Raw genomic sequence first — 25,582 nt, forward strand, 5'->3', positions numbered from 1 at the left:
GGGTGCTTAATAAAATACAAGGAAGACAGAGCGTAGTCAAGCCGCAAATCCCCAGCAGGGCCAGTACCCGGGCGTTTGTATAAAGCCAGAGTGGCAAGCAGGACTCTGGTAACTCTGTTCATTCTAACCTTTGTCCTTACACGCTCCAGATGTATGTAACAGGGGTATTTATATTATCTTAGCAAACAAAGTGTTGCTCCAGAATTGTGAACAGTGGCTTAGTTTGGAAAGATTGGATGATCTAATCACGAGCTCTGTCAACTTCCTCTGTGCTCGCTCCCTCAGGAGGCTTCCTGCCTGGTGTGGTACCGTGCTTATCAAACTGTGTCACCCCCACGTTCCTGCTCCAAGGAGGGTCTTTTGGGGGCGGCTGGATGGGAGCAACTGGGTGGGCTTGCAGACCCTCTCCACCTGCTTCAGCGAGAACAGCCCCACTCTTACCTGCCTTGTATATTACAAAACCATGGACAATTCTGTTTGGACTAAAAGGCATTCTTTTGCTTTAAAATCAGAAACTTGAAAAGCAGTGGCATCATGATGTTTGAATCCCTTTGAAAGTTGCTTTTCTACTCAATGATGTGTTTTTGAAATATAACCATGTTATAACCGCATAGATAGAGTTCAATCGTTGTATGAATAAACCACATAATATTCATTCCACTGCTGACAGTTGGACTGTGAAGAAGGCTGAGCACCGAAGAATTGATGTTTTTGAACTGTGGTGTTGGAGAAGACTCTTGAGAGTTCCTTGGACTGCAAGGAGATCAGTCCTGGGATTTCTTTGAAAGGAATGATGCTAAAGCTGAAACTCCAGTACTTTGGCCACCTCATGCGAAGAGTTGACTCATTGGAAAAGACTCTGATGCTGGGAGGGATTGGGGGCAGGAGGAGAAGGGGACGACAGAGGATGAGATGGCTGGATGGCATCACTGACTCGATGGACATGAATCTGAGTGAACTCCGGGAGTTGGTGATGGACAGGGAGGCCTGGCCTGCTGCGATTCATGGGGTCGCAAAGAGTCGGACACAACTGAGTGACTGAACTGAACTGAACTGATGGGTATTTAGATGGTTCCCCATTCTTCACCATCTCAAAATATTTCTTCAGTGGAGTTGAGGGCATTTTCTGTATAGGCACTGATGGACGGTGCCCTCTAAGCTAGACCAGAAGGGAAGGGACAGTGGGTGGATACTGAGATGTGGAGAGTAGACAGAGGATGAGAAGCCGCACAGATGTGATAAAGTCAGGATGCCCCAACAGTCAAACAGGTTATGTGAACTGTGGGATCCAGAGGTAGTGCAGATCATGGGGGACTGGGTGGCCAAGGATGGGGAGGAGAATGAGCCTGTCAAGCCCCAGAGGCCAAGGTGTTAGCTTGGTCATTCACGGGGTGTTTTAGTTTGCTCTGTCAGCTCCACCCTGAACCCCTCTCTGTGCCCACTAAGCACCATGTCTGTGGGCCGCCTTGCCCTCTGCCTGGGGGTCACGCAGCCTTGACCTTGGAAGAAGAGAGCACAGTGCAGGTGGGCTTCATCCCTCTACCGAAGGCCATGGCTCCCTCCCCTATAACTCATCGTTCCAGTTCCAGCAAATGCTCCCTCCCGTGCTTTCCCTCTGATGGTAAAACAGCCTGTTTGGGGTCCTCTACTCTCTTCCTTAGGTTTCCTCCATGCAAAGGGTCATTTTATTGACTTCTTTCCTTTATTAATCTGTTAAACTGAACTATCCCTTTCTTGCCCAATAACTGCAGACCAATCTTATGGAGCTTCCTGAAAATGATGATGGGAGGAAGGGTGGAGAGGAAGGTAGTGAGCCAGAACCCTGGAGAGGGGCAGTGTCTGAGTTTAGGTCAAATCAAACTATCTGTAAGTGCACTTAAAACCAAAAGCTCTACCTAATTTTTGTGTGAATTCCTAGTGTTTGAGTAATATGTGGCATGCAAAAAGCATTTTATAATTAAGATAAATTGAATTGAATAGCACTGAATTAAATTAAGCTGAATTGTTCTGAATAAATGAGATACTAATGTGGCACATTTTAAACATCACGGGTTCCCTTCTCCACTGCCCTCGCCCCCTACTCCATATGGCGTTTAAAAGCTTCATGAACATCAAATAACAAAATAGATCAGACACTGAGTTTCTGAGGTAAATAATGAATACTAGATGTTCACTTATGTTAGCATCTTATACAGGAAAACACTGAAGTTGTGAAGATTTTGTGATACATTCAGACCCCTGAAGATTTCAGGATCCACTTTCTTCATACTGTGAACATTTTAGCTCATGGAAATCTCGGCATCCTGTCTCCAAGACAAAAAGCAACCTAGTTCTCAGAACATGTTAATTATTCATTTGAAAGTAATTTTGATAAACTCACATCTTTTGCATTGACTTGAATTATAAGACTGAGTAGAAACACAATATGAAATCTTTTTGAATTTGAATTTGAGCTTTGGTCAATCAGAGTTAAATTAAATCTCTTTTGGCATCAGAAGGTGCTCTCCTCACCCTCTGGATCACAGAGATAGTAAATGCAGGGAAAAGACAAAGTAAATATGATCTATTAATATTTGCATTGTGGGCAGAGCAAGCTTTTTCTCTTGTTCTTTTTATTTCCTGAGCACTGAACATTTGATTCCTCACTCTGTCCCTGTGGCTCCAATTTGAAAAGCATTTCCAGTCAGAACTTCAGGCCAGCTTGAGGATAGTGACTAATTATGGTTTGCCAAAATCACACTTTCAGTTTATTTACATCCTGTAATTTTAAAAGTCATTTTAAAACAAAAGCTATTGTTAGTATTTACAAATATGAAATTCTGATTCTTCTAACACAGCGATAAAAGTTATTACCAAGAATCTTGATTTGGAGTAGGCTCATCATAAGAAGTCTAGGTCTACTAACTCAGTAGGTTTTAACATATGACAAATGAGATGATAGTCTAGAGTCTACCCTGATTATCATCTCAGAAATGCATTTAGCTGGTAGTCAGAGGAGCAAGTCTCTCTGGCTTTGCTGTCTCACTGCTGTCTCTGGACTAGAAGATTCTAGTGCTCCGGCTTTATGTAATCTGAAATTTAGGCTGTACCTTAATGCTCTTTCATTTGTGATATCAATTTGAATATTTTTGACAATTTGTATTATCCTCATTTTATAGATGAAAAAAATGAGGTTGCTGAGTGGGTAATTTGCCCAAGATATTTCACAGCTAATAAAGCATGGAGATGAGACTCAGGCCTTGATGCTCGGCCTTCACATTCTCTGTTTCCACCGTGTCATGAACGTGGACATCCCTCCCACCTGGTGCATGCCACCCTGAGCACCCTGATTCCTCCAGCTTCCAGGAGCTAGGACTGATTCATGCAATTGTTTACCTGTTTGTTTGCTTAATGTCTTTTTTATTTGAAGGGATGCATTTTGTATTTTATTTGAAAGGATTTTATTACGTTAGGCTCGTAATATCATGCGTGCGTGTGTGCTAAGTCGCTTCAGTCGTGTCCGACTCTTTGCAGCCCCATGGACTGTAGCCCTCCAGGTTCCTCCGTCCATGGGATTCTCCAGGCAAGAATACTGGAGTGGGCTGCCATGCCCTCCTCCAGGGGATCTTCCTGACCCAGGGATTGAACCCACGTCTCTCATGTCTCCTGCATTGGCAGGCGGGTTCTTTACCACTCGCGCCACCTGACAGCCCCATAATATCAAGTGGTTCTTTTCCATTAGAGAATTTTTAAATGGGCTTCATTTTCAAGGAACTGAGCTGTTTACTGTGCTTGGGCAATTCCCATGGGCTCGTTCGCTGAGGATATAGTCAGATGGGCTTGGCAGACCAAGCATGGGGATGGGGTCAGGGTTTCAGTGGGTGAGGCTGCTGACACTGGGGGTAAGTCCCCTTCTCTGGGCTGGCCAGTGGGGAGGGGGCTGTGCTTGCCCACTTCTTCTGCAGCACTGGCACTTTTTAATTCATCTCCTTCCTTCTGGAAACCCTCCCCCTTCTTCTACCAATAATGCACTCATGGGAGGATAGGCCTTTAAATGATTTACTTAGAAATAAGTCCTGGCCACAGCATCAAACCGTCTGGACTCAGTGTCCAGGGCCTGGTACATTCTCTCTCCACTGCATGATGCTTTTAAAACCCAACTCTCCCCAGAGTTGATTGTGCATCCACATAAATTATATTGTTTAGGTTGCTGGAAGTTTCCTTGGCCTTCTGCTTATCGCTGCAAGAACAGTTTGTTCCCTGCTGCTGCTGCCAAGTGTGTAAGCAAACGTGTTTCTTCTTTTTGTGACCACAGGCGCATCTCATCGTTCTGAGAGGAAGCCCCTCTCGAGAGGAGGCAGCCACGTCCGCACACTCCATCGCCTGTGCCGCTGTCGCGTCCGGGAGGCCTGAGCACCATGGTGAGAGCAAGTGCGAGCCTTCCACGGGGGCAGAGTAGCCTGCCCCCTGCCTGACCCGTGCACATCGAGGTCGTGGGCCCGCCGTGAACCGGCAGAGGGAGCTGTGATTGTTGCTTCAGAGAGCCTTCTCGATTTGGCGCACCAGAGCCTTTGGTTTCTAACCTTTTTCAGCCTTCTTCTAGACTTGTACTCTCAAACACAGCAAATCCAAACGTAGCTATCAGAGCCCCAGAGAGTTCATGCTGGGCTTACAGGGAAGCCTCCTGGGCTTTCAAAGGTGATCTATTTTTAAATATTGTTGTGGATTTACTGTGGCAACAGATCTGGCCTGTTGAAATGCCAGCCTTCAGACTCTCCCAGGGCTGAGCTTTCAATCAGCATAAACTTACACGTCTTCAGGATTCCAAAAGGAAGTTGCCACTTATGACTCATATAGTTTTTCTTAGCCCCACATAATAGGTAGAGCAGTGAGCTTGGGAGTTTTTTAATCTTCCGTCCCAGGCTCTGAGCATACAGTATGCCTCTATAGATGGAGAACATGCTATCCTAATGACTTTTTCTTGTTGTTGGCCAGAATATTCAGAAGCAGAGTATGACTCATAAAGAAGACCCAAGGTGTATTCCAAGGTGTCAGATAAAAATACTTATCCATTATTGGAAAATAAGGTCCAGTGTGGCATCAAGCTGAAAGTCAACATTTGGAAGGCTTGCGGCTGAGGTTCGGAGAGCAGGTGCTGGGCTCAGATGAGAAGGCTGGTGGAGGAGGAGACGAAGGGGGCGCCTTGGGAGCAGACTGGTCTGCTGGGAGCAGAGGTCCCTGGGCCAGGCAGGGGCTCCTGTCCTGGGAGGAGCTGGGGAAGGGGGTCTGTCTGTCCATCCCCCTTAATGATCCCTCATTCTGGTCTCCGGGAGCTTTGTGCACCTTTTCAGAGCCAGATGATAGGGAAGGCAGATGCCCTTTCTCATTCTAACTCCCTAGAGCACTCCACACCTCAACCGACTTCCAAACCTGCAGAAAGCCAACATTTTCTCCAACCTGTTGGTGGCTAACATTCCTTTAATAGGTAAGAGAACCTTCCATGCCACAAGTATTAATAGGATACTTAAAATGCCAACAGGATGGAAACCCCTAGATTAGCAGGAGTCCCAACCTACATGTCCATGGGGACCAGGTAAGCAATCCGAGTGAAGCGGATGGCCCTTAGAAACCAGCAGCAGCACGCTTATGATTGGCAGCTGACCCTCAGCTGTAATCTGAGAGATGCAATAGGGGTGGGGGAGGGCTGTGACAAGCTGGAGAAGCGCGTCCTCCGTCCAAAGTGAGCAGCTGCTGTTCCACTCTGGCCCATCACTGTCATGTGGAAGGCAGGCTCGTATCGGCATGTCTGCCTTTTCCAGAGAAGGCAGAAATCTGAAGTTTTATGTGAAATCAATGCATAGTTGATGGTAACTAAGTCAAACATGTTTCAGGCTCTGAAGGAGGCAAACAGGTGTGGAGGAGTAGATCCCTAACTTCTGACCTGGGAGCATGAGATGTATTTTTTCTAAGTTTTCCAGTCTAAATATGGCGTTGATATAGCCTCCCCTGTAAATTGAGAATGCTACTAATACCTACTGATTACCTACAGATAATTAGATCTGTGAAAATTTAATGACCTCACTTAGCAATAATATGTATGTAGTACATAATTGTAGTAGTAATAATATGTATGTATGTAGTTTGTAGTGTCACGGTTCTAACCGAGTTAACAAAGGTAACTTAACCACAGCTCTGTGAGGTTGATACGAGTCCCCAGGTCTCAGATGGAGAAACTGAGGCGTGGAGGCTTAGGTAATTTCCCAAGAGCCATAGCCAGGGCATGGTAGACTTGAACACAGCCTCTTAACCTCCCTGCCGGCACTGCACATGCCTTTTCCCTCCTTCCCTGCTACCCTCAACTTACACCTGCCAAAGAGTGTGTGGCTCTGGGGAGGGAGAGGACGCGAGAAGAGCGAAGGCAGCCCAAGGAGGCCCACCCAGGAGCCCACACAGGTCTCAGCCCTGCTTCCAGGGCGGCTCAGACCACGTGGTGACCTGCACCAGGAAGCCGACTTGCCTGTCAGTGTCTGAGATGTCGGAGGAGGGTGAGTAGGGAAGGACGAGAAGCAAACTTGCCCAGGAGCAGGGAGTTGGATGGTCGCAGCTGGCTTTGCAGGTTAGGAAGGGGGTCGCTTCTGCCTGAGGCCTGGAGGAATGGCTGCTTGAAACACTGACCCACGGAGCCCCCAGGAGCCTGGGGCCAGCAGGAATCTCAGCAGCATCATATTAACAATGACGACAGCGGCGGTAGCAAGCGTCGTCGGATGCAGGCGCTGGCGCTGTCACCAACATGCCCGTCTCATCCTAACAAGCCTTGGAGGCGGGACACAACCTCCCATTTCACAAAGGAGGTAACCCAGACAGCTCTCCACACCGCCAGCCCCGTCCATACTCTCTCTACTCACTGCTTTACCCAAGAAGGACAAAGCCCCAGTCCATCCAAGGAGGCTCCCTTCTCAGACTCGGCTTCCACTGGTCAGAGGACACACAAAATGTCTGACAGGAAGCATTTACTTGAAAGCAAGGAGGAGGCCGGGCAGAGAAGCTGTTGGATCAGAACAGATGCTGAAGAGCAGCAGCAGGACGCCCTGGAGCAGGGGCAGAGAGAAGCACAGCCCTTGCCCCCAAGGCCTCAGACCTCAAACCCGAAATGGGTGCGCTGGAAGAACCAAAGCAGAGAGACAGGCAGCTCATTCCTACCGTGTTAACAGGCTTGAGCATGCTGTCAGGGGACCCTGTGTTTCCTTGATGGAGAACACGGGGGAGACTGGGGACAACGACCTGGCAGGCTGCTGCTCAGCTCGTTTGTCCCAGTCTTACCCACACGTGCCTAAGCTCGGCCTGTGCCCAGAGGGGGCGGCTGTGTTAGCACGTATGAGCTCGGCATGCCCCAATAAAGCAGGAGTGAATGGGGCCCCCTTCCAACCAGGAGCCACAGCAGCAGTGGCTAGGTGCCTCCCCACTGCCTTTCGGGGCGCCTGGTTTTCATTTCTCTGCTGTCCCCAAAAACAAGCTAATGAAGTGACGAGGAACCCACCCGGGGCTGAGGCTCTCCAGGCCTCTGCTACCTCCAGCAAGGGGACAGGAGAGGAGAGCATTTGGAAGTGACCTTTGACAGCCAAGTGAGGGCCCGGCCTCCCCACCCAGCTCTCCCCCAGGCAGGCCTCTTTAGCCTGGACTTTGGTCACTTGTGGTTCGGAAGTCCCAGTCGGATCCCCTGGCAGCAAATCCATACTTTCCACTGAGCACCGAGGATCTCAGCTCTACTCTCCTATGAGGAAACTTGTCTGTGCCAAGTACAGTTTGTTTGTTTGTTGTTAAAACAATCGTTAACGGGGGAAATTTTTCTCATCTGGGGATTCTCCACAACCTGCTTGCTGAATGCCCATTGAAGGCATTGCCCTCCGATAAACAAAACGTCACGGGCCAAGGAGCCAATGTGTTTCTGGCTCCACACTCAAACGAACCCTTTGCCCTGGGCCTTCCCACATTCCTTATGCAGACAAAACTGCCCGAGAAGTCACGGAGGATTGTCATTGCATAAGGGTGCCCAATTCAGGCTAGCGAAATGTCACTAACCTGAGCTTGGCCAGCTTCCCAGAGCAGCCATAGACAAACTTGGTATTAACAGTTCTCCCAGCCCTGCTGAGTGTCAGGGCATTGGCCTTGTGTTTATAACTCTTCTCCTAAAGCATATTAAAATGAAATGGGCTGAAGCCAAGTACATTTTAGTGTAAACCTTTGAGAGGCAGAGCCCGCTGAGCTCGGGTGGCCTTGTTTGGAAGTGGCCCCATGTGGGGCCTGGGCCTGGGAGCTCTGTCGGTTTCAGAGACAACAGGAGAGGACGGGCTATGCCCCTGCCCACCTTCGGGAGGGGGCGGGATCCCCAGTTCTCAGCTCTGTGGACAGACTCACGGCGTGTCTCCCCAGCCCTCTCTCATCCTGATGTCTCCCCTCGTCTTATGCAGTAGTCAGGAAATATGTGGGTATCTAAAGGTGGACTCTGCATCTCCGTGAAGTCCCCTGGCTTTTCCCCTCCACAGTCACCTGTTTGCTCAACTCTTCCTCCTGTGGCCTGGTTCTCAGCGTTCCCTCTGCCGGGCCCTGCCCCACCTGAGGCCCGCTCCCTCATCACAGGTTACCTTCCACTGCCCGTGGCCATGCTTGGCAGGCCCTGCTGCCTCCGTCTCCCACCTCCAACCCGAGGCCCCCAACCGCTGCTGGCCACCCCCCAACTCTCCCTTCCTCCTCAGTCTTCCCACTGCCCACCCCACAAGCCCTGTGTGCTCTCAGACACCCTGCCTCAGCTCCTATCCAGGGCCCACTTCTCAGTGCAAAACGCCCAGCCTGTCTGAGCCTGGCACCCGAGCACCCCAAGCAGGCATCAGCGTCCAGCCTGCTCTGTGCCCCACAGGCTGGGTGGGGAAGGGAAAGGGCAGAAAGAGCAGTGGGTGAGGCCAGAGAAGAAAAGGGGCTAGTAGGACCCCCTCTCAGAAACCTCTGGAAAACACCCTAGAGCACAGCCCGTCTAGAGGACCAGGGCCTAGACAGAGGCCAGGCGCTGCCCACCTGAGACACTCCAGGCCAGACAGGGCGTCGCTTCGTGGGTGCTCTGTCCTCAGGGCTCCAGGGAGCCCGGGAGCCCAAAAGTGGGGCCAGTACAGGCTGCAGAGGTGGCAGCTCTTGAGGCCGGCAGAGAGGTAGAAGGGGTGGCCTTTTGCACCCTGAGTCTGTGCTGTTGGTCTCTTCACCGAGGTACAACCTGTGGCAGAACTGAAACCTCATTGAGCTTTGCTTGCAAACTGCATTTCATCTGTGTGCCTGAGAACAAAGCCCGCAGCTTTATCGCTCTCCTCGGGAGGATGAAACACTCTGATAACCACTTCTATGAGGTGCTCGTGTTTCACTTAGTGCTAGCTAATAAGTTATGTCCACAACTTCTTAGGAAAGCTTAAGTTACTAATACTCTGGCTTGACTTTGAAACATATTATTAGGGCAGCTTATGGAAATCACATGTACTTTACCAAGACAAGCCACTCGAGCAGCAAGCCTGAGGCTGCTGGACCCCTGGGTGGCCCCAAGCAGTGCTGGAGGAGGACGGTCCTGGCCCGCTTCTGATGGTGAGGGCTTCGAGGCCGGCATCCCTGTGGTGACTGAGCCCTGCCTCACAGCACCTGTGAGCCCTGGGTGCTGTGAGACCAGCCTGCCTCCACCTTGGTCGCCTCACTCTGCTGAGGCAAGCCCGCCCCCGAGAAGGCCGTGGACTTCCAGGAGCCACGCGGCTCAGCGCCAGTAGGTCTGAGGCGTCTCCCAGATGCCGGGAACGATGTTCCTCTCGAAGGTGATCTTTCGGTGTGGAGAAAGCCTGTCTTGGGCTTCATCTGTCCTCAGAAAACCCTGTGCCCCCACCTCGAGGCTACTGGGTAGTCTCAGCACAGCTGCCTGCACAGGGCCCGCAGCAGCTCCCAGCAGGGTCTAAATGGGTTCAATCTGTTTGTCTGCTGGGTGTTGGTGCTCCTCTGGGCTAACACCAGGCTAAGATTTGAGACTTCGCATTTTCAAATTCCCTGGGGTCCTTAAAGTTTTTGCAGTTGGTGCAGAGTACAATTTCCCAAGACAGTTACAAAGGATAATTGTCACATTGTACACCCAGGCCTCTCTTGTCATGAAAGCTGTCCTCACTATTCCAAATCTTTCATTTGGACAGCCTCAAGAAAATGAGCCCAGGGCTACCAAAATTTATTTTAATTGAAAACCTCCTGACCTCTAGGGTGCCAAATCATAACCCCACTTTCCTCCTGCTCTTTGAATGGAGCCCTGGTTTTTTACGCCTCTGTATGAACACGCAGATGGAACAGTCTGAAGGGCCTCTGGGAGACACTAAGCCAGCCTGCCCACTGGGCCACACTTGCCCTCACCCTAACTTGCAGACAGCCCCAGCGTTCTGCGGGAGTGAAAATGGGAGAAGTTCGTAGCCTTGGAACACCTGTGCCACTGCGGCTCAGATTTATAAAGCTAAGTCATGGCCCTGTGCTTTAGAAAGTGACCTCATCCCTTGCTGGGGCCACCTAGCATCAGGTTGCCGAGGATTCTCGAAGAAGTTTTTAAGCTTAGCAACGGCCACATGTATGAATGCTGAAACTGCTAGCTCCTTGTTAACCCACACCCAGCATCAGGCACAAGGCCTGTGCCAGGAAGTGGCATCCCTCTGGCAACTCCACTGTCACTTGGGCCAGAAGGACCTCCAAGGGGATGCCCGCTCCTGGGAGAACCAGCTCTTCCTCTCAGGGAGTCAGTCCTTAGGGGTAGTAGGGCAAATTTTCTCTCTCCTCAGTGACTAATCATGGGGTTCATGGTTTAGAACGCTAATTTGGGGGATGGGGGAAAATAAGTCAGGGTTTTGCAGTAAAGGAGCTCTCCTATATCCCAGGTAAAAATAAAAATAGTGTCAAATTCACAGACAGGGAAGGTGCCCTGGACTTTCCACTGTTCCCGAGTCCTAGACTATTCTCACATGCAGCATCCTGACGGGATGCCTGACTTGTGGTCAGCTTGTACGTGACAACAAGCGCGGAGAACCCTCTCCCTGGCGCTGCCTCTGCTGACTAGAGACTCCCAGGAGCAGAATTAGGAGAAACATGGGCCTGTTGAGGAGCCGAGGACTCGGAAATGGGGGAAGAGAAGCAGCAATTTCAGGAGTTGGCCCCCGAGGGCACATTCCCAGGCAGGGACACTAACGCCTCACCGCAAAGCCCAGCTTTCTTCCACCTCAGTAGCTATTGCGGCCTCGGTTTGAGTAATAAATTCCTTCCTTCCCCCCAACCCCTTCCTTCCTCCCTAGCTTCCAGTCCCTCTTCCAGAGATCCAAAGGTGCTAACAAGCGTCCTCTTTGGAAAATGTGACCGGGCCTCCCTGAGTTAGAGCTTGTGAGCCGTTTACGCACCAGTATGACTTAGGCCAGTCGGCTTCCTTTCTCCCAGAGCCCTGTGAGGTCAGCTACACAAGGGAAGGGACAAGCAGCACTCAGATCTGGGGACCAGCCCAGATGGGGTGGTTTTGTGGGAGGAGATGGGTCAGCACGTGACTGCCAGGGAAAGGGGCACTAAGAGCTGGGAGGCCTTTATGAGGGGCTGGAAAGCAAGAGAGCACAGCTGTGTCCACCTGTGTCTGGAAGACCAGCTCCTTACCCGGGAAGGGAGGGGAACACTTCCCATCCCTTTTGACCTCTTCCTTTTTCTGAGCTTGGCACCACTTCTGGAAAAGCCTGGGTCAGAAACTCAGTTCTTACCCATTTGGTCCTGCCTCCTTCCCATGCCCTTTACATGTGCTCGTCTTTAGAGTGAGGGTTCACCTCCGGGAAAAAGGCTGAGACTCAGGAAAACCTCTCCTCTTCAAGTTACAGTTACAGTCTCTGGTTAATCTCCAGTTAAACAGAAACTAAAATACCAACAGTGCTCCATTCTTGAGTAGACTTGTTAATTTTTAGACATGGAACATACATCTCCGTAATGCTTTTAGAGTCAACAATATAAATACCACATCATCTCCACATTTGCTGTCATCAGATTATCAAAGTAACCAAAACAGATACCTAGTTCGAACACTTAATTTGTAATATATTCTCCCATGAGTCAACAAAGACTAAAGTGATGTAACATTTTTCATATACAGTAGTAAAATTTTCTTCTACCAAGAAAAAAGTTTGAGAACTACTTTAGAAATCCATCTGCTGGTTTGGCAGTGGACAGACCCCCAGTAAAAGAGTGGAGCAGGGACCCCAGCTCATTAGACTTCTGTCTAGTTTCAAAGCCTGGGACCAGCTGACTTCCCTGAAAGGCAGCACCCCACCCCCCAGCTGCATAGATCTTCAGCAGAGAAAATCTTGCAGATAAATGAAGCTTACATGTTTTCAGACCTAAGTGTTCTTTAGGTTGCCTGGATTCTATAGACACATCTCCCAGGTGTTTACTTCTCTCCTTTCCACAACAGATCACTTGGGATGTACTTGAGTCATTTCCAGAAGCCTACACTTCTCATTGTGAATTTCAGAGCTGTTGTCAAGTCCTCGAGGTGTATGGAGCCGTTTATGTGCGTGCTTCAGGCCATCGGACCACTCTGCCTGTTTTCACAGCAGTGTTCTGTACTCTCCGCGTTCATCTCTGCTCCCAGTGCCCCCGCTGGTTAGCCTAGCATGGCTGAGGGGGGCCCAAAGCCAAAAACTGTCCCTGAAACTAAAAGTTTCAACATTTCTTGAGCACTGGCTAGGTGTCAGGCACGTCATCAGTTATTTATGTGCATTAACCCATTTACTCCGCCACCCTGTAACAGAGGTGCTCGCACGAAGTTCCCTCTTTGAGGTGAGAAACCTGAGGCCAAGCCTGGGAGGCACGCAGCGGAGCTGGGCCTGAGGGCAGGCAGCATCTGGCCTCTGGGGCCTTTCCTCCCTTCCACCTGCTTCTCCACCTCCCGGAACAAGCACACCCTGCACAGGCTAGCCCCATCCGTCCGCCTCTGTCAGTCCTGGAGCAGTGTGTTTGCGGATTCCTCTTTGAAAGTACGGTCGTTCACATCAGAATACGAGAAAAATTAATCCACGGGCCCACTCTCTGGAAAAGTATTAAAATAGACAATACACTGTCCTGTCTAAGGGCTTCCCTGGCAGCTCAGATGGTAAAGCGTCTGCCTGCAGTGCGGGAGACCTGGGTTTGATTCCTGGGTTTGGAAGATCCCTTGGAGAAGGGAAAGGCTACCCACTCCAGTACTCTTGCCTGGAAAATCCCATGGACAGAGGAGCCTGGTAGGCTACAGTCCATGGGGCCTTAAAGAGTCAGACATGACTGAGTGACTTCACTTTCTTTTTTTCTTCTTTCTTGTCCTGTCTAGTCAAGAAAATGGGGAGAAAGCACAAAAACAAAATTAGAGGTGATAAAGGGCAAATTACCAAATACAGGGCAAGTCTGAAGAGGCTAGAGATAACATTTTACCTTTCTGCTGATGTGTATCTCTGCTGCACAGTTCATACTAGATTTCCGAGTGGAAATGTCAGGTAGACCTTGTATGTATGGGTGGTAATCTGCCTCAACTGTGTGCTGGTCGTGGGCCACCGGCTCCAGCAGGCACTTCGGTTGTGGTGGTGGTGGGGTGGGGGGCGGTCCCGTGTTCCTCAGGGACACCCACATGTTCCTCTGCTAGAGCAGGAGTCAGCAAACTTCAGCCCGGGGCCAAATCGAGCTCCCACCCATTTTTCCAAACAATTTTCTTGGCACACAGCCAGGCTCCTTTATTCACGTATCATCTCAGGCTGCTTTTGCGCTACAAGTCTTTGGTCCCCAAAGTCTAAAATAGTTACCATCTGGGGGACCGGAGGGCGGAGCCAGTTTGGTTGCACCAACACCGGTACTTAGGCACGTACCGGCGTGTCCTTGGGCATAGAAAGCGGGACGTTCGGCTTGTGAGTGGGAACTTCTCGGTCGCGCACAGAAAAAGAACGATTTTAAAATGGGTGATGTTGAAAAGGACAAGAAGATTTTTGTTCAGAAGTGTGCCCAGTGCCATACTGTGGAAAAGGGAGGGAAGCACAAGACTGGGCCAAACCTCCATGGTCTGTTTGGACGAAAGACAGGTCAGGCTGCTGGATTCTCTTACACAGATGCCAACAAAAACAAAGGTATCACCTGGGGAGAGGAGACGCTGATGGAGTACTTGGAGAATCCCAAGAAGTACATCCCTGGAACCAAGATGATCTTTGCTGGCATTAAGAAGGGAGAGAAGGAGGACTTGATAGCTTATCTCAAAAAAGCTACCAATGAGTAATAGTGGGCCACTGCCTTATTTATTATGAAACAGAAGTGTCTCATGACTTTTTATGTGTACCATATTTAAATTGATCTCATACACTAGAATTCAGATCATGAATGGCTGATGGAATAATTCTGTTGGACAGTCCTGATTTAAATAAGATTGGTCTGTGGCTAAACAAATATGGTCAGCTTTTTAAATTTTGATAGTAATTCTGGTTCAACAAGTACTATCACTTTTCCCATTCTAAAGAGATGATTGAACTTGAATAAGGGATATGAAACTTTTTAGGGAGATGGTGCATTCCTTCTCAAAACCTATAAGAGATTGGTTTTATATTTAGATTTCTATAACTGGTTATATTAATATATTTAAATACTGAAAAGGTCCCTTCACCGTCTCATAGAACAGAGGAGGATTCACACGTGTTTCAAGTTGTGTTCATTAGCCTGTTAAGGCAAGGATTGAAAATACACTGACAAAGTCCACTTTATCTGTTTGGTTTTATAAACTATGCCAATTTAATTAAAATTCTCTATCTAAAATTTAGCCTTTTACTTAATGAAAGGCATTTTAGTGTGGTTTATGTATAGCGTCAAATAAAGAGTATTTAGCACCTCAAAAAAAAAATAGTTACCATCTGGTCCATTATAGAATAAGTTTGTGACCCCTGTGCTGGAGTCCTATAATTTTTCTACTTTCAGACTAGATTCTACTTTACAGAGTTTCTTTTTTAAATATCGTTTTCTATTGTGGTTTATCACAGGGTATTGAAAATATCCTGTGATAAACCATATCACAGTGTCATCAAAGAATGTTGAATACGTCCTGTGATAAACTCTGTGCTATGCAGCAGGACCTTGTTGCTTACCCGGTCTGTATATAATAGCTCACATCTGCTAACCCCAGACTCCCAGTCCTCCCCTCCCCTACCCCCACCCAGGCAACTGCAGGTCTGTCCTCAACATCTGTGGCCCTGCTTCTGATTCATAGACAGGTCCTTTTGTGTCATATTTCAGATTCCACATACAAGTGATATCATATGGGATTTGTCTTTCTGACTTCACTTAGTATAACAGTCTCTAGTTGTATCAGTGTTGCTGCAGATGGCATTATCCCACTCTTTTTCTTGGCCGAATAGTATTCCATTGTATACACGAACTGTGCCTTCTCTGTCCATTCATCTGTGGATGGACATTTAGGTTGTCTCCACGTTTTGGATATTGTGAATAAAGCTGCTATGAACATGAGGGGCATGTATATTTTGAACTACAGTTTTGTCCAGGTATATGCCCTGGACTGGTATTGCTGGATCATACGGTAATTCTGTTTTTAGTTTTCTAAGGAACCTGTTTCTCCATAGTGGCTGCACTGACTTACATTACCACCAAGAGTGTGGGAGGGCTCCCTTTTCTCCACACCTTTTCCAGCATTTGCTGTATTTAGACTTTTTATTGATCGCTATTCTGACTGGTATGAGGTGGTACCTCACTGTAGTTTGATTTGCATTTTTCTAATAATTAGTGATGTTGAGTATCTTTTCATTTGCCTACTAGCCATCTGTGTGTCTTCTCTGGAGAAATATTTATTAAGTTCTTCTGCCCTTTTTCTATTGGGTTGTTTTGTTGTTGTTGAGCTGTATTATCTGTTTGTATATTTTGGAGATTAAGGCATTAGTTTTCTACTTCAATTTATTGGTTCAGAATTTCCAAACCAAGAAAATTCCGTGGCAGTCCAGTGGTTAGGATTCCATGCTTTCACTGCCATAGGCCTGGGTTCAATTCCTGGTTGCAGAACTAAGACCCCACAAGCCAGGTACTGTGGAAGTAAGGAAAGGAAACAGTTGGCGGGGGGTTGGGGGGGAGAATTTCCAGATAAAGTGGATGGCACAAATTCTGCCCTCACACATACGCATGCTCCACGTACAGTCTCCCAGCTTCTTTCAGATGCTTCTTCAAGCCATGGCCTCTGGAGGGACAGCCGTGAGGCTTCTATCTGGACCAGTGCCACTGCTGGTCTTAGGAGTTCCTGGCTATACTGGTTTTCTTTTGCTGCGTAGCAAATTATGATTGTTTAAACACCCAGTTTAAGCTTTTAATTCTGTCAATCAGAAGTCTAGCATGGTAAGAGTGGCTTCTCTGCTGAGCCAGGCTTCTCAGCTGGCTACATTCTCATCTGGAGCACAGGGTCCTTTTCTAAGCTCAACCCTGTTATTAGCAGGATTCAGTTCTTTATGCTATAGGACTGAAGTCCCTATATTCTTGCTGACTCTTGACCTCTCTCAGCTCCTATGGGCCACTTTGGGGTCCTTGTACCACACTCCCCTCCATCTCAGGATTGGAGAACCTCCTTTTCAAATCCCTCTCATGTTTTGAATCTCTCTGCCTTCCTTCTCTGCCACCAACTAAAGAAAACTCTGCTTTTAAAGCTTTGGTGGCATTAGGTTAGGCCCAAGGAGTAATCTCACTTTCTTACAGTCTACTGTGCTATATAACATTCCTTATGACAGGAGTAATATCTCAGCCTATCTATAAGTTCCACGCATAATCAATGAGGAGTTCATAATCAAGGATGAGTGTCATTGGGGTCATCCTAGGAATCTGCCTGTGACACTGAATTTTTGCAGGGAGCTTCGTTTCATCTACTTAACACACACAGGCCTCAGGCCTCAATAGCCAGCCCTGCTCAGGCTTATGAGACCCTGGGCACTTTGGAACATACTAGACCTTTTTCCTAACCCCCTCATGGACCATTCGGCTCCCCCTCCCCCTCCCTGCTCTGGCTTTCAGTTTCCTCTTCGTTTTTCATATCTGAGATTTTCCTTTTTTGTTTTTTGCTTTCAAGATTGGCAATATTTTAAAATATTTTTGTTACATTATAACCAATATGTTTAAGTGCTTGGAATGGTTGGGGTTTATCCTTCAGCAGTATGTCAGCCATATTTTCCAGAATTAGAGTGTTATTAAACTACATTCCAAGATTACAACATTCACTAAAGTCAGTGGATCCTTGGAGTTCTAACCCCAGTGAGGAGTAACTAGAGCTTTATGAATAATTAATGGTTAATCAACCTAAAAACTTAGTGATGTGTCAGAGCTAGGGGATAGTTTCCCTGTTAGCATTAACTCTGCTTACTGCGTCACTGGGAGGGCCAAGATGTATGAAAACCAATGAAAATAAACTGCAGTATCTTTCTGAGAACTAGACCTTGTCTAATAAAACAGTCAGATTAATGGGAAAAGACAGTTTCCTTAACTGGGTTATCTTGTCCAGTTACTTATTATTTTCAGATAGTTCGTCATCATTAAATGCATAGTTATTCTGTTTTCATTTCAAATCTGTGAGTAGTTTTCAAAATTGTTGTTGTGGTGCTTTTCTTCAGATGTGGCTGAGCAGTATTTTCAGGATAGCATGGCTAATCTCAAGGATGCTGAAGGGATGGAGAAAGCCAAGTTTCTTTCAATTCAAGATGATTACTGCCATTTCCTACAAGTCACTGGACAAGACGAGGTGAGTGAGTTTGGACCAGAGCTGACAGTTATTTACTCAGGCAACCCAGAGTAGAGTATAGGGCTATACTCTATACTCTGCCAGCCTTAAGCATCTACTGTGTACAAGGCATGTGCCAGGCTCCACGGGGAGAGGGATGCCTAAGGCCAGGCAGCCAGCTCCTGGATAGGCACTCTTGGGACACAAAAAAATTATGAGAACCCAGATGCCATGTCCACCTGCAAAGTACCCTAAAGGACTAGAAAACTTGAGAGCCAGATGGACAGTCCCAGCTTATCATAGCCTGTGGTTGGAGCTGGCCTAGAAGGTAGCAATTAGTGCCTCTTATTATCTTGGCTAATGAATGAAATTTGCATATCAAATAAGAACTGCACAGTGCAGAAGTTACGGCTGTCTGTCCATTGAACCATACCGGCAAGTTTTCCGTGGCTTGTACAAATGGAACCAGATCAGAGTTTATAGTCAGTTAACTATCCCAAGGGTAGTTAAACCCTTGGAAACTTGTTCCATAATAAGCCTAACAGCTACCAGACGGCCACATGCTTGATTTATATAAATATATAAATATATCTGTATTTTCAACTCTAACCCATCAAAGTAAATCCTTGAGAGGAAAACGTTTTTATTTCCTCTGCTGTTCTGTAGACCTCCTGCCCAACAGCCCTCTCCTAACTCTTAATGCTTCACCCTTCTCTCAACTGATGTGAGCTTAAGGATAGGTTTTTTATCTAGATGTACCCATGTTCCTCAGGCCAAATAGGGCTACAGTAACCATAATAAATGGAGTTTCCATATTTTTCTGGATCACCCAGCCAAGTAGAGAGGGGTATTCCAGGGGCCTCGGGTTCTAGAACATCGCTGGAAGCTCCATGGAGAGCTCTCAGGGCAGAAGTCTGACAGGAAGTGTGCCCCCATCACGCCTCACCCCTTCTAGCTCATCGGTCCTCTTCGCCTCCAGAAGGCCCCTCGACTCCATCCATTGGTTGCCATCTCATCTCTGCCTGGACCACTCTAGCAAACCCTGGACGCCAGCTGCTCCTTCTACTCTTGCCCTTTTCTAATCTATTCTGAACAAGTAAACCATGGTGATCTTTTAAAAAAGCAAATCTGATCAGTGGACCTCTATTTTAAAATACTCCGTTGGTTTCTCAGTGCCCTTAAGAGAAGCTGGAATCCCGCATTGCCCACAATACCTTGCAAGATCTGAATTCTGCTGGCATTTCCAGTCTTATTTTGCCTCCTCCCCTGATGTGAGTTCCACAGTGGCCTTTTCTAATCTGCACTTGTTTCCTGCTCTTGGAAGGTTCTTCCTCATGGATCTCCTGGCTAATGCAGATCCATCCTTCAGGACTCACCAGCCTGTGTGATTCCTCTCCCTCAGTCTTCACTAGATTCTCCCCACTATTTTTCATCATAGAATCCAGTTTAATATAATTGTATAGCACAGTAATATATTACCGTAACGGTGGCGCTTCCCAGGTGGCGCTAGTGGTAAGAACCCACCTGCCAATGCAGGAGACATAAGAGATACGAGTTCCATCCCTGAGTCGGGAAGATCCCCTGGAGGAGGGCCTGGCAACCCACTCCAGTCTTCTTGCCTGGAGAATCCCATGGACAGAGGAGCCTGGTGGGCTGTAGTCCATGGGGTCACAGAGTCAGACGCGACTAAAGCGTTGTGGCACACACGCACACGTGGAAGTGAAAAAGTTCCTTTGGATCTGCGTTAAGATATTCTTCTAGTTGTGCTGCTCTGCCAGCAAGAACCCTCTCTAACTTCTTATTCCCTGTAAGAAAATCCAAACCCCTCATTTGGAGGCCTGGAATGAAGGCCTCCACTGCAAGCCCAGCCTGTGACGCCTGCCTCGCCTCCCTCTGCTCTGCCTTCTGTTCTCTCTGCTGTAGTCACATTGGTCCACTCACTGGCCCTGAACGTGCCATGTGCTTCTCCCCCTACCACTGTGTGCCCAGGTGCCCAAGCCTGCCTCCTGGCCCACCTGAATCCGGATTATGCGTCCCTTCGTGCCATGTGCTTCTACCCCTACCGCTGTGTGCCCAGGTGCCCAAGCCTGCCTCCTAGCCCACCTGAATCCGGATTATGCGTCCCTTCTCCCCACTAAACTTTTCTAACTCGCAGAGACTGTCACAGTCTCCATCTCCTCCACACTCGTGTCCATGTGGCGTCTTCTCCACTGCCATCTCGACTTGCACATCTATCTCCAGTTTCCCCAGTTAGAGGCTGTCAATGGCGTTGAGAGCATCCTTTAGGAAAAGGAGCTGGGCTCTTCTTTCCCCCATTGGCTCCTCCAAGTCTGACAACCAATTTTCATGGAAAAGCTGCCAAACCCAACACTTGCCTCATGGTCCCTGGGACACGACATGACAGGCTTCAGCATCAGAAAGACCCGAACCAAGGGGGGTCGCACACTTCACAACTGAGACAGCTTCTCTTCCCCAGCAGTGACTTGTCTTTCCATCTGAGAAATTGTTTCTCTCTTATAAGTGCCTTTCCTGCGGTTCCCTGATCCCAACCCCAGCACCTAATTCATATTCTTGCCAATAAAATGAGTAAAGGCCTTGCCAATTCCTCTGTCTGGGGAGTGCTAGCAGGGTGCCTTCAGGGCTAAGCGGTGGGCGAGGCTTCTTCCCCGGTTTCTGCTTCATTCAGCTCTTAAATTCAGCGTTTGTGTTCTCTAACTGTAATCATGCTCTCATGGAGGAGATGGTGGAAGAATTTCAGAGAAACATGGGAAGTCAACATGCAGGGCTTTCCCTCTGTATGTCTTAGTGTCTGACTGAAGAGATTAATTCCAACCCATATTTTTTTTATTCCATGTTGGTATAAATAAGTCAGACAAACCAAACAAAACGTCAAATCTATTTATCTTTTCACCATGTCGGAATGTTTGCTTTTCATTTCTTGAAGTATTTCTTGTGAGAAACAGAAAATCCTGGAATATATTCTGGATATTCTGTAAGTAGATAAATTGCCAGGAAACTATAGTTTTCACTTACATAAAAACATCACTGTGCCCAGAGAAAGAAGAGCCTGAAACTAAGAGGGATTAAAGCTGTTGGGACCCAGACCCCAGATCTGCCACTGGTGGGCTGTCTGAGTGAGCTTCTCAATTGCCCTGTGCCTCGGTTTCCTCCTCTGTCAAACAAGGACTAAAATTGTCCTTATGGAAAGAGTGTGAGCTAAAGGAGCTCACACACATAAACCGTTTAGCACAGTTCTTGACATGTAAATGACACAATGCATTTCATGTTAGTTTTTTTTCTTCCTACTCAACTAAACAGACTGGTTCCAAATTGGGAAAGGGGTACAGCAAGGCTATATATTGTCACCCTGCTAATTTAACTTATATGCAGAGTACATCATGAGAAATGCCAGGCTGGATAAAGCACAAGCTGGAATCAAGATTGCTGGGAGAAATATCAATAACCTCAGATATGCAGATGACACCACCCTTATGGCAGAAAGTGAAGAAGAACTAAAGAGCCTCTTGATGAAAGTGAAAGATGAGAGTGAAAAAGTTGGCTTAAAACTCAACATTCAGAAAACGAAGATCATGGCATCCAGTCCCATCACTTCATGGCAAATAGATGGGGAAACAGTGAGAGACTTATTTTGGGAGGGCTCCAAAATCACTGCAGATGGTGACTGCAGCCATGAAATTAAAAGATGATTGCTCCTTGAAAGAAAAGCTATGACCAAACTCAGACAGCATATTAAGAAGCAGAGACATTATTTTGCCAACAAAGATCAATCTAGTCAGAGCTATAGTTTTTCCAGTAGTCAAGTATGGATGTGAGAGTTGGACTATAAAGAAAACTGAGCACTGAAGAATTGATGCTTTTGAACTATGGTGTTGGAGAAGACTCTTGAGAGTCCCTTGGACTGCAAGGAGATCCAACCAGTCAATCCTAAAGGAGATCAATCCTGAATATTCACTGGAAGGACTGACGCTGAAGCTGAAACTCCCATACTTTGAGCACCTGATGCAAAGAACGGACTCATTGGAAAAGACCCTGATGCTGGGAGGGATTGAGGGCAGGAGGAGAAGGGGATGACAGAGGATGAGATTGTTGGATGGCATCACCGACTCAATGGCCATGAGTTTGAGTAAATTCTGGGAGTTGGTGATGGACAGGGAGGCCTGGCATGCTGCAGTCCATGGGGTCGCGAAGAGTTGGACACAACTGAGCGACTGAACTGAACTCAACTCAACTAAAATTGGTTCTTGTAACATCTGAGGAGGCATTTTCTCCAGGGATCTTTTATGCATTCTCTCTTCAGAGTTCACACCATCCCCCTCCCCCCTGCCAACCTCTCCACCCCATGAACATTATTTTCTGATTCCTATTTGAGAAGGAAAGCAGGCTTAACTCATGAGACATGCTACCCAAAATCATTCCCCTTAAAAGTGAAAATACATATCAGGCATATCAGTTACATCATTTTCTCAGGAGGCACTGGTACTGGCATTTTCTTTATCCAGCTTTGAACTTAAAAAAAAGATGATTTAGATTGGAGGATAATTGCTTTACAATAGTGTGACGGTTTTTGCCATAAATCAATATGAGTCGGCCACAGGTATACATGTGTCCCCCATCCTGGACCCCCTCCCACCTGCCTCCCCACCCCATCCCTCCAGATTGTCCCAGAGCACAGCTTTGAGTGCCCTGCCTCATGCGTCACACTCTCACTGATCATCTGTTTCACACGTGGTAATATATATGTTTCAATGCTTTCTCTCAAATCATCCCACCTTCTCCTTCTCCCACGGAGTCCAAAAGTCTGTTCTTTACATCTGTGTCTCCTTTGCTGACCTGCACATAGGATCGTTGGTACCATCTTTCCAGGTTCCATATATATCTGTTAATATATGGTATTTGTCTTTCTGACTTACTTCACTGTGTATAATAGGCTCCAGTCTCATCCACCTCATTAGAACTGACTCAAATGTGTTCCTTTTTATGGCTGAGTAATATTCCATTGTGTATATGTACCATAACTTCCTTATCCATTCATCTGTCGATGGACATCTAGGTTTCTTCCACGTCCTAGCTATTGTAGATAGGGAGGCAATGAACATTTTTATTTAACCAGACTGCTTTTTACTCCTTTTGCAGAGAGCCACTTCAATCCTCAGAGAGTCCCTGGAGGCCAAAGTGGCAGTGTTCGGTGATTTCAGTCCTGAGGTGGCAGAGACATACCGGCTCCTGGGTGTGGCCGACCTGGCACAGGGGAACCAGACCGGGGCCCACAAGAAACTGAAGAAGGTAAAGCTGTAGCCCGACTAACTCGGAAAAAGTCCTCCTGCCCTTTCTGCCTCTGCACTGCACGCTTCTTAAATGAAACTATGCAGATGGCTTATTTAGGTTAGATGACATCAGTGTTGCAGTTGATCTCAGCTAACACTTTTTGGGGCAAAAGACATAGTAATGCTCTTGTGCACATAGATTTTTAAAATAAAGTATCAATTATTCTTTACCATGCACATAATTTTAAATTTGTAAATAATGTAACTCGTCAAGCTTACTTTACTCTTTCTGTACCCTCAGTTTATAGAGGAGCTCTTCCCCATGCTCCTCTAGTACTTATGTTTATTTCTTTTTAAATTGGAGTTTGTGTGGATGGCATAAGGTGCGGCTCTAATGTTATTTTCTTCCCAAATGGCTGCCCAGTTGTCCAGCACCATTTTATTAAAGAGTCCATCTGTGCTCCAATGAGTTACGATAACACTTTTCTTATATAATACTACATTTCCACATGTACTTGAGTCTATTTCCAAATTTCTTTCTATTCTTCTTTTTCCTTTGTTTATTTGAATTCCAGTACCTCATTGCCTTAATTATAGAGATTTCATAGCATGGTATAGTATCTGGTAGGGTTAGACTCCCCTCATTGTTTTTTATAAACCCCTAGAATATCAGATTTTCTGAATATTCTGGCATGTTTATTTTTCCACATGAATTTTGGTATCAACTTGTCTAGCTCCATTAAAATCTGGTGATATTTTCTGGAGAACTGTGTTACGTATAAGTGGGTCTTGGGAGGACTGATATCATTATGATGTTGAGTCGTTTCACCAGAGAGCAAGGGGCGTCTTTATCTGTGTTCCTGTCTCCTGTAGTCTCACTCAGGAACGTTTTAAAGTGTGCCTCATATAGACTCGTGCATTCTCACCAAATTGATTTCTAAGCATTTTATATTCTTTAATGCTATTATAAGTGGAGTTTAATCCACCATTGCGTATTTTGACTGGTTATTTTTGACATAGGTTTCTCTGTGTTAATTTTATGTTCTGCTAGCTTGCTTCTTTTCCTGTTTGAGTTAATTTGAGCACTGATTCTCTCAAGTTTTCCAGGTATACTATTACATCATCTGCAAACAGTTTACTTTCTGTTTTCCAAATTTTCTGCCTCTGATTGATTTATTTTTGTCTAATTGAATTGCCTCATACCTCTAGTACAATAATAAATAATGCTGGAATAATAGGCATTCTCGCCTCATTCCTGGTCTTAGTGGAAATGTCTCTAGTGATTCCTCATTTAATATATGCTGACTTTGGACTAAGATTGATATATTTTATTGTGGTTAGGAAGTATCCAAGAATTTCTATGTTTATGAGTATTTTTTTAATTAGAAATAATTGCTGGATTTTATTTTGATAAAATAATTAAGTTTGTCAGCATCAGTGGAGATAATGAGATGATTCTTCTTAGATCACTTAATATGGATGCATTTTATTATATCAAACCGACCTTGCATTCTTGGAATAAATCCACTTAGTCCTAATGAATTATTCTCAATGTGATATTGATTCTGTTTGCTAATATTTATATTTTGCAACTATTTTGTACCAATACTTGTAAGTGATATTTGTCTAAATATCAATGTTATTTTCCTTAAAATAATTTGAAAGTTTACCTTTATTGTCTATGTACTAAAGGAGTTTATACAACATTAAAACTATCTAGTTTTTGAAAGTTTGCACCACCTGTGAAACTCTTTAGGCATGGTGCTTTTAGTGGGGTGATTTCCTTGATAATTTCCTCTATTTCCTTTACAACCCTTTACAACAGTTGGTCTGTTGAAGCTTTCCTTTACAACAGTTGGTCTGTTGAAGCTTTCCTTTACGACAGTTGGTCTGTTGAAGCTTTCTATTTCTAATGGGGTCACTTTGTTAAACTGTGTTTTCCCAGCTAATTGTCTATTTCACTTATATTCAGATTTATTTGCATAAAGATTTGCCAAATAGTCTCATGAACTTTTAAATTTTCCACCTTTTTAATAGTTATTTACCCATTTTAATTCTTAGTTGGTTTTTTTCACATTTTTTTCTTGACTGAGTTAGTGGTTTGTCTATTTTGTTAATTATTCTTAGAAATGGGATTTGAATTCCATGGATGAATTGCCTTCCTATTCTCTATTTCATTAATTTCTGATTTTATCTTTATTCTTTCTTTCCTTGTGAGTTATTTGTTTTACTCTGTTGGGATTTTTCCCACCTTTTTGAACTGGGACTTTAATTCATTTGACTTTTCATTTTTACTGATATAAGCACTGTAGGCTATCAATTATCCTCTCATTATTGCTTTAAATGCATTGATAAGTTCTGTCATGTTGTGTTTTCATTACATTAATTAGTTTTTAAAATGGTGAAAACCTATTTAAGTAAAATAATTGCCTAAATCAAAAGAATTAACTTTAGTTCTGAGTGAGCTATCCTTTAAGTCAAGACTTTTTCTCTTTCTATGACTTCTGATTCTGCTGCAAAAGTCACCAGA

General features: G+C 46.1%; 2 protein-coding genes across 6 annotated transcripts in view; both read left to right on the forward strand.

Annotated features, from left to right (window-relative positions):
* TTC23 (tetratricopeptide repeat domain 23) overlaps positions 1–25,582 on the forward strand; it is a 164,998-nt gene that overhangs the window by 125,663 nt on the left and 13,753 nt on the right. For all 5 annotated transcript variants that reach the window (XM_060401558.1, XM_060401557.1, XM_027957011.2 and 2 more), the window contains 3 exons: positions 4,295–4,400; positions 17,661–17,788; positions 22,922–23,071. In XM_060401558.1, coding sequence (XP_060257541.1) covers positions 4,295–4,400; positions 17,661–17,788; positions 22,922–23,071 — 384 coding nt within the window. The remainder of the gene's footprint in view (positions 1–4,294; positions 4,401–17,660; positions 17,789–22,921; positions 23,072–25,582) is intronic.
* On the forward strand, positions 13,911–14,460 carry LOC105603035 (cytochrome c-like). The gene has a single exon (XM_042235649.2). It carries the CDS (start codon positions 13,979–13,981, stop codon positions 14,291–14,293), a length of 315 nt encoding a protein of 104 aa, XP_042091583.1. The 5' UTR covers positions 13,911–13,978; the 3' UTR covers positions 14,294–14,460.

Source organism: Ovis aries, chromosome 18, assembly GCF_016772045.2.
Source record: "Ovis aries strain OAR_USU_Benz2616 breed Rambouillet chromosome 18, ARS-UI_Ramb_v3.0, whole genome shotgun sequence".
NCBI lineage: Eukaryota > Metazoa > Chordata > Mammalia > Artiodactyla > Bovidae > Ovis > Ovis aries.

Coding starts and splice junctions, on each gene's coding strand:
- LOC105603035 (XM_042235649.2), top strand. CDS start 13,979: ATGGGTGATGTTGAAAAGGACAAGAAGATTTTTGTTCAGAAGTGTGCC.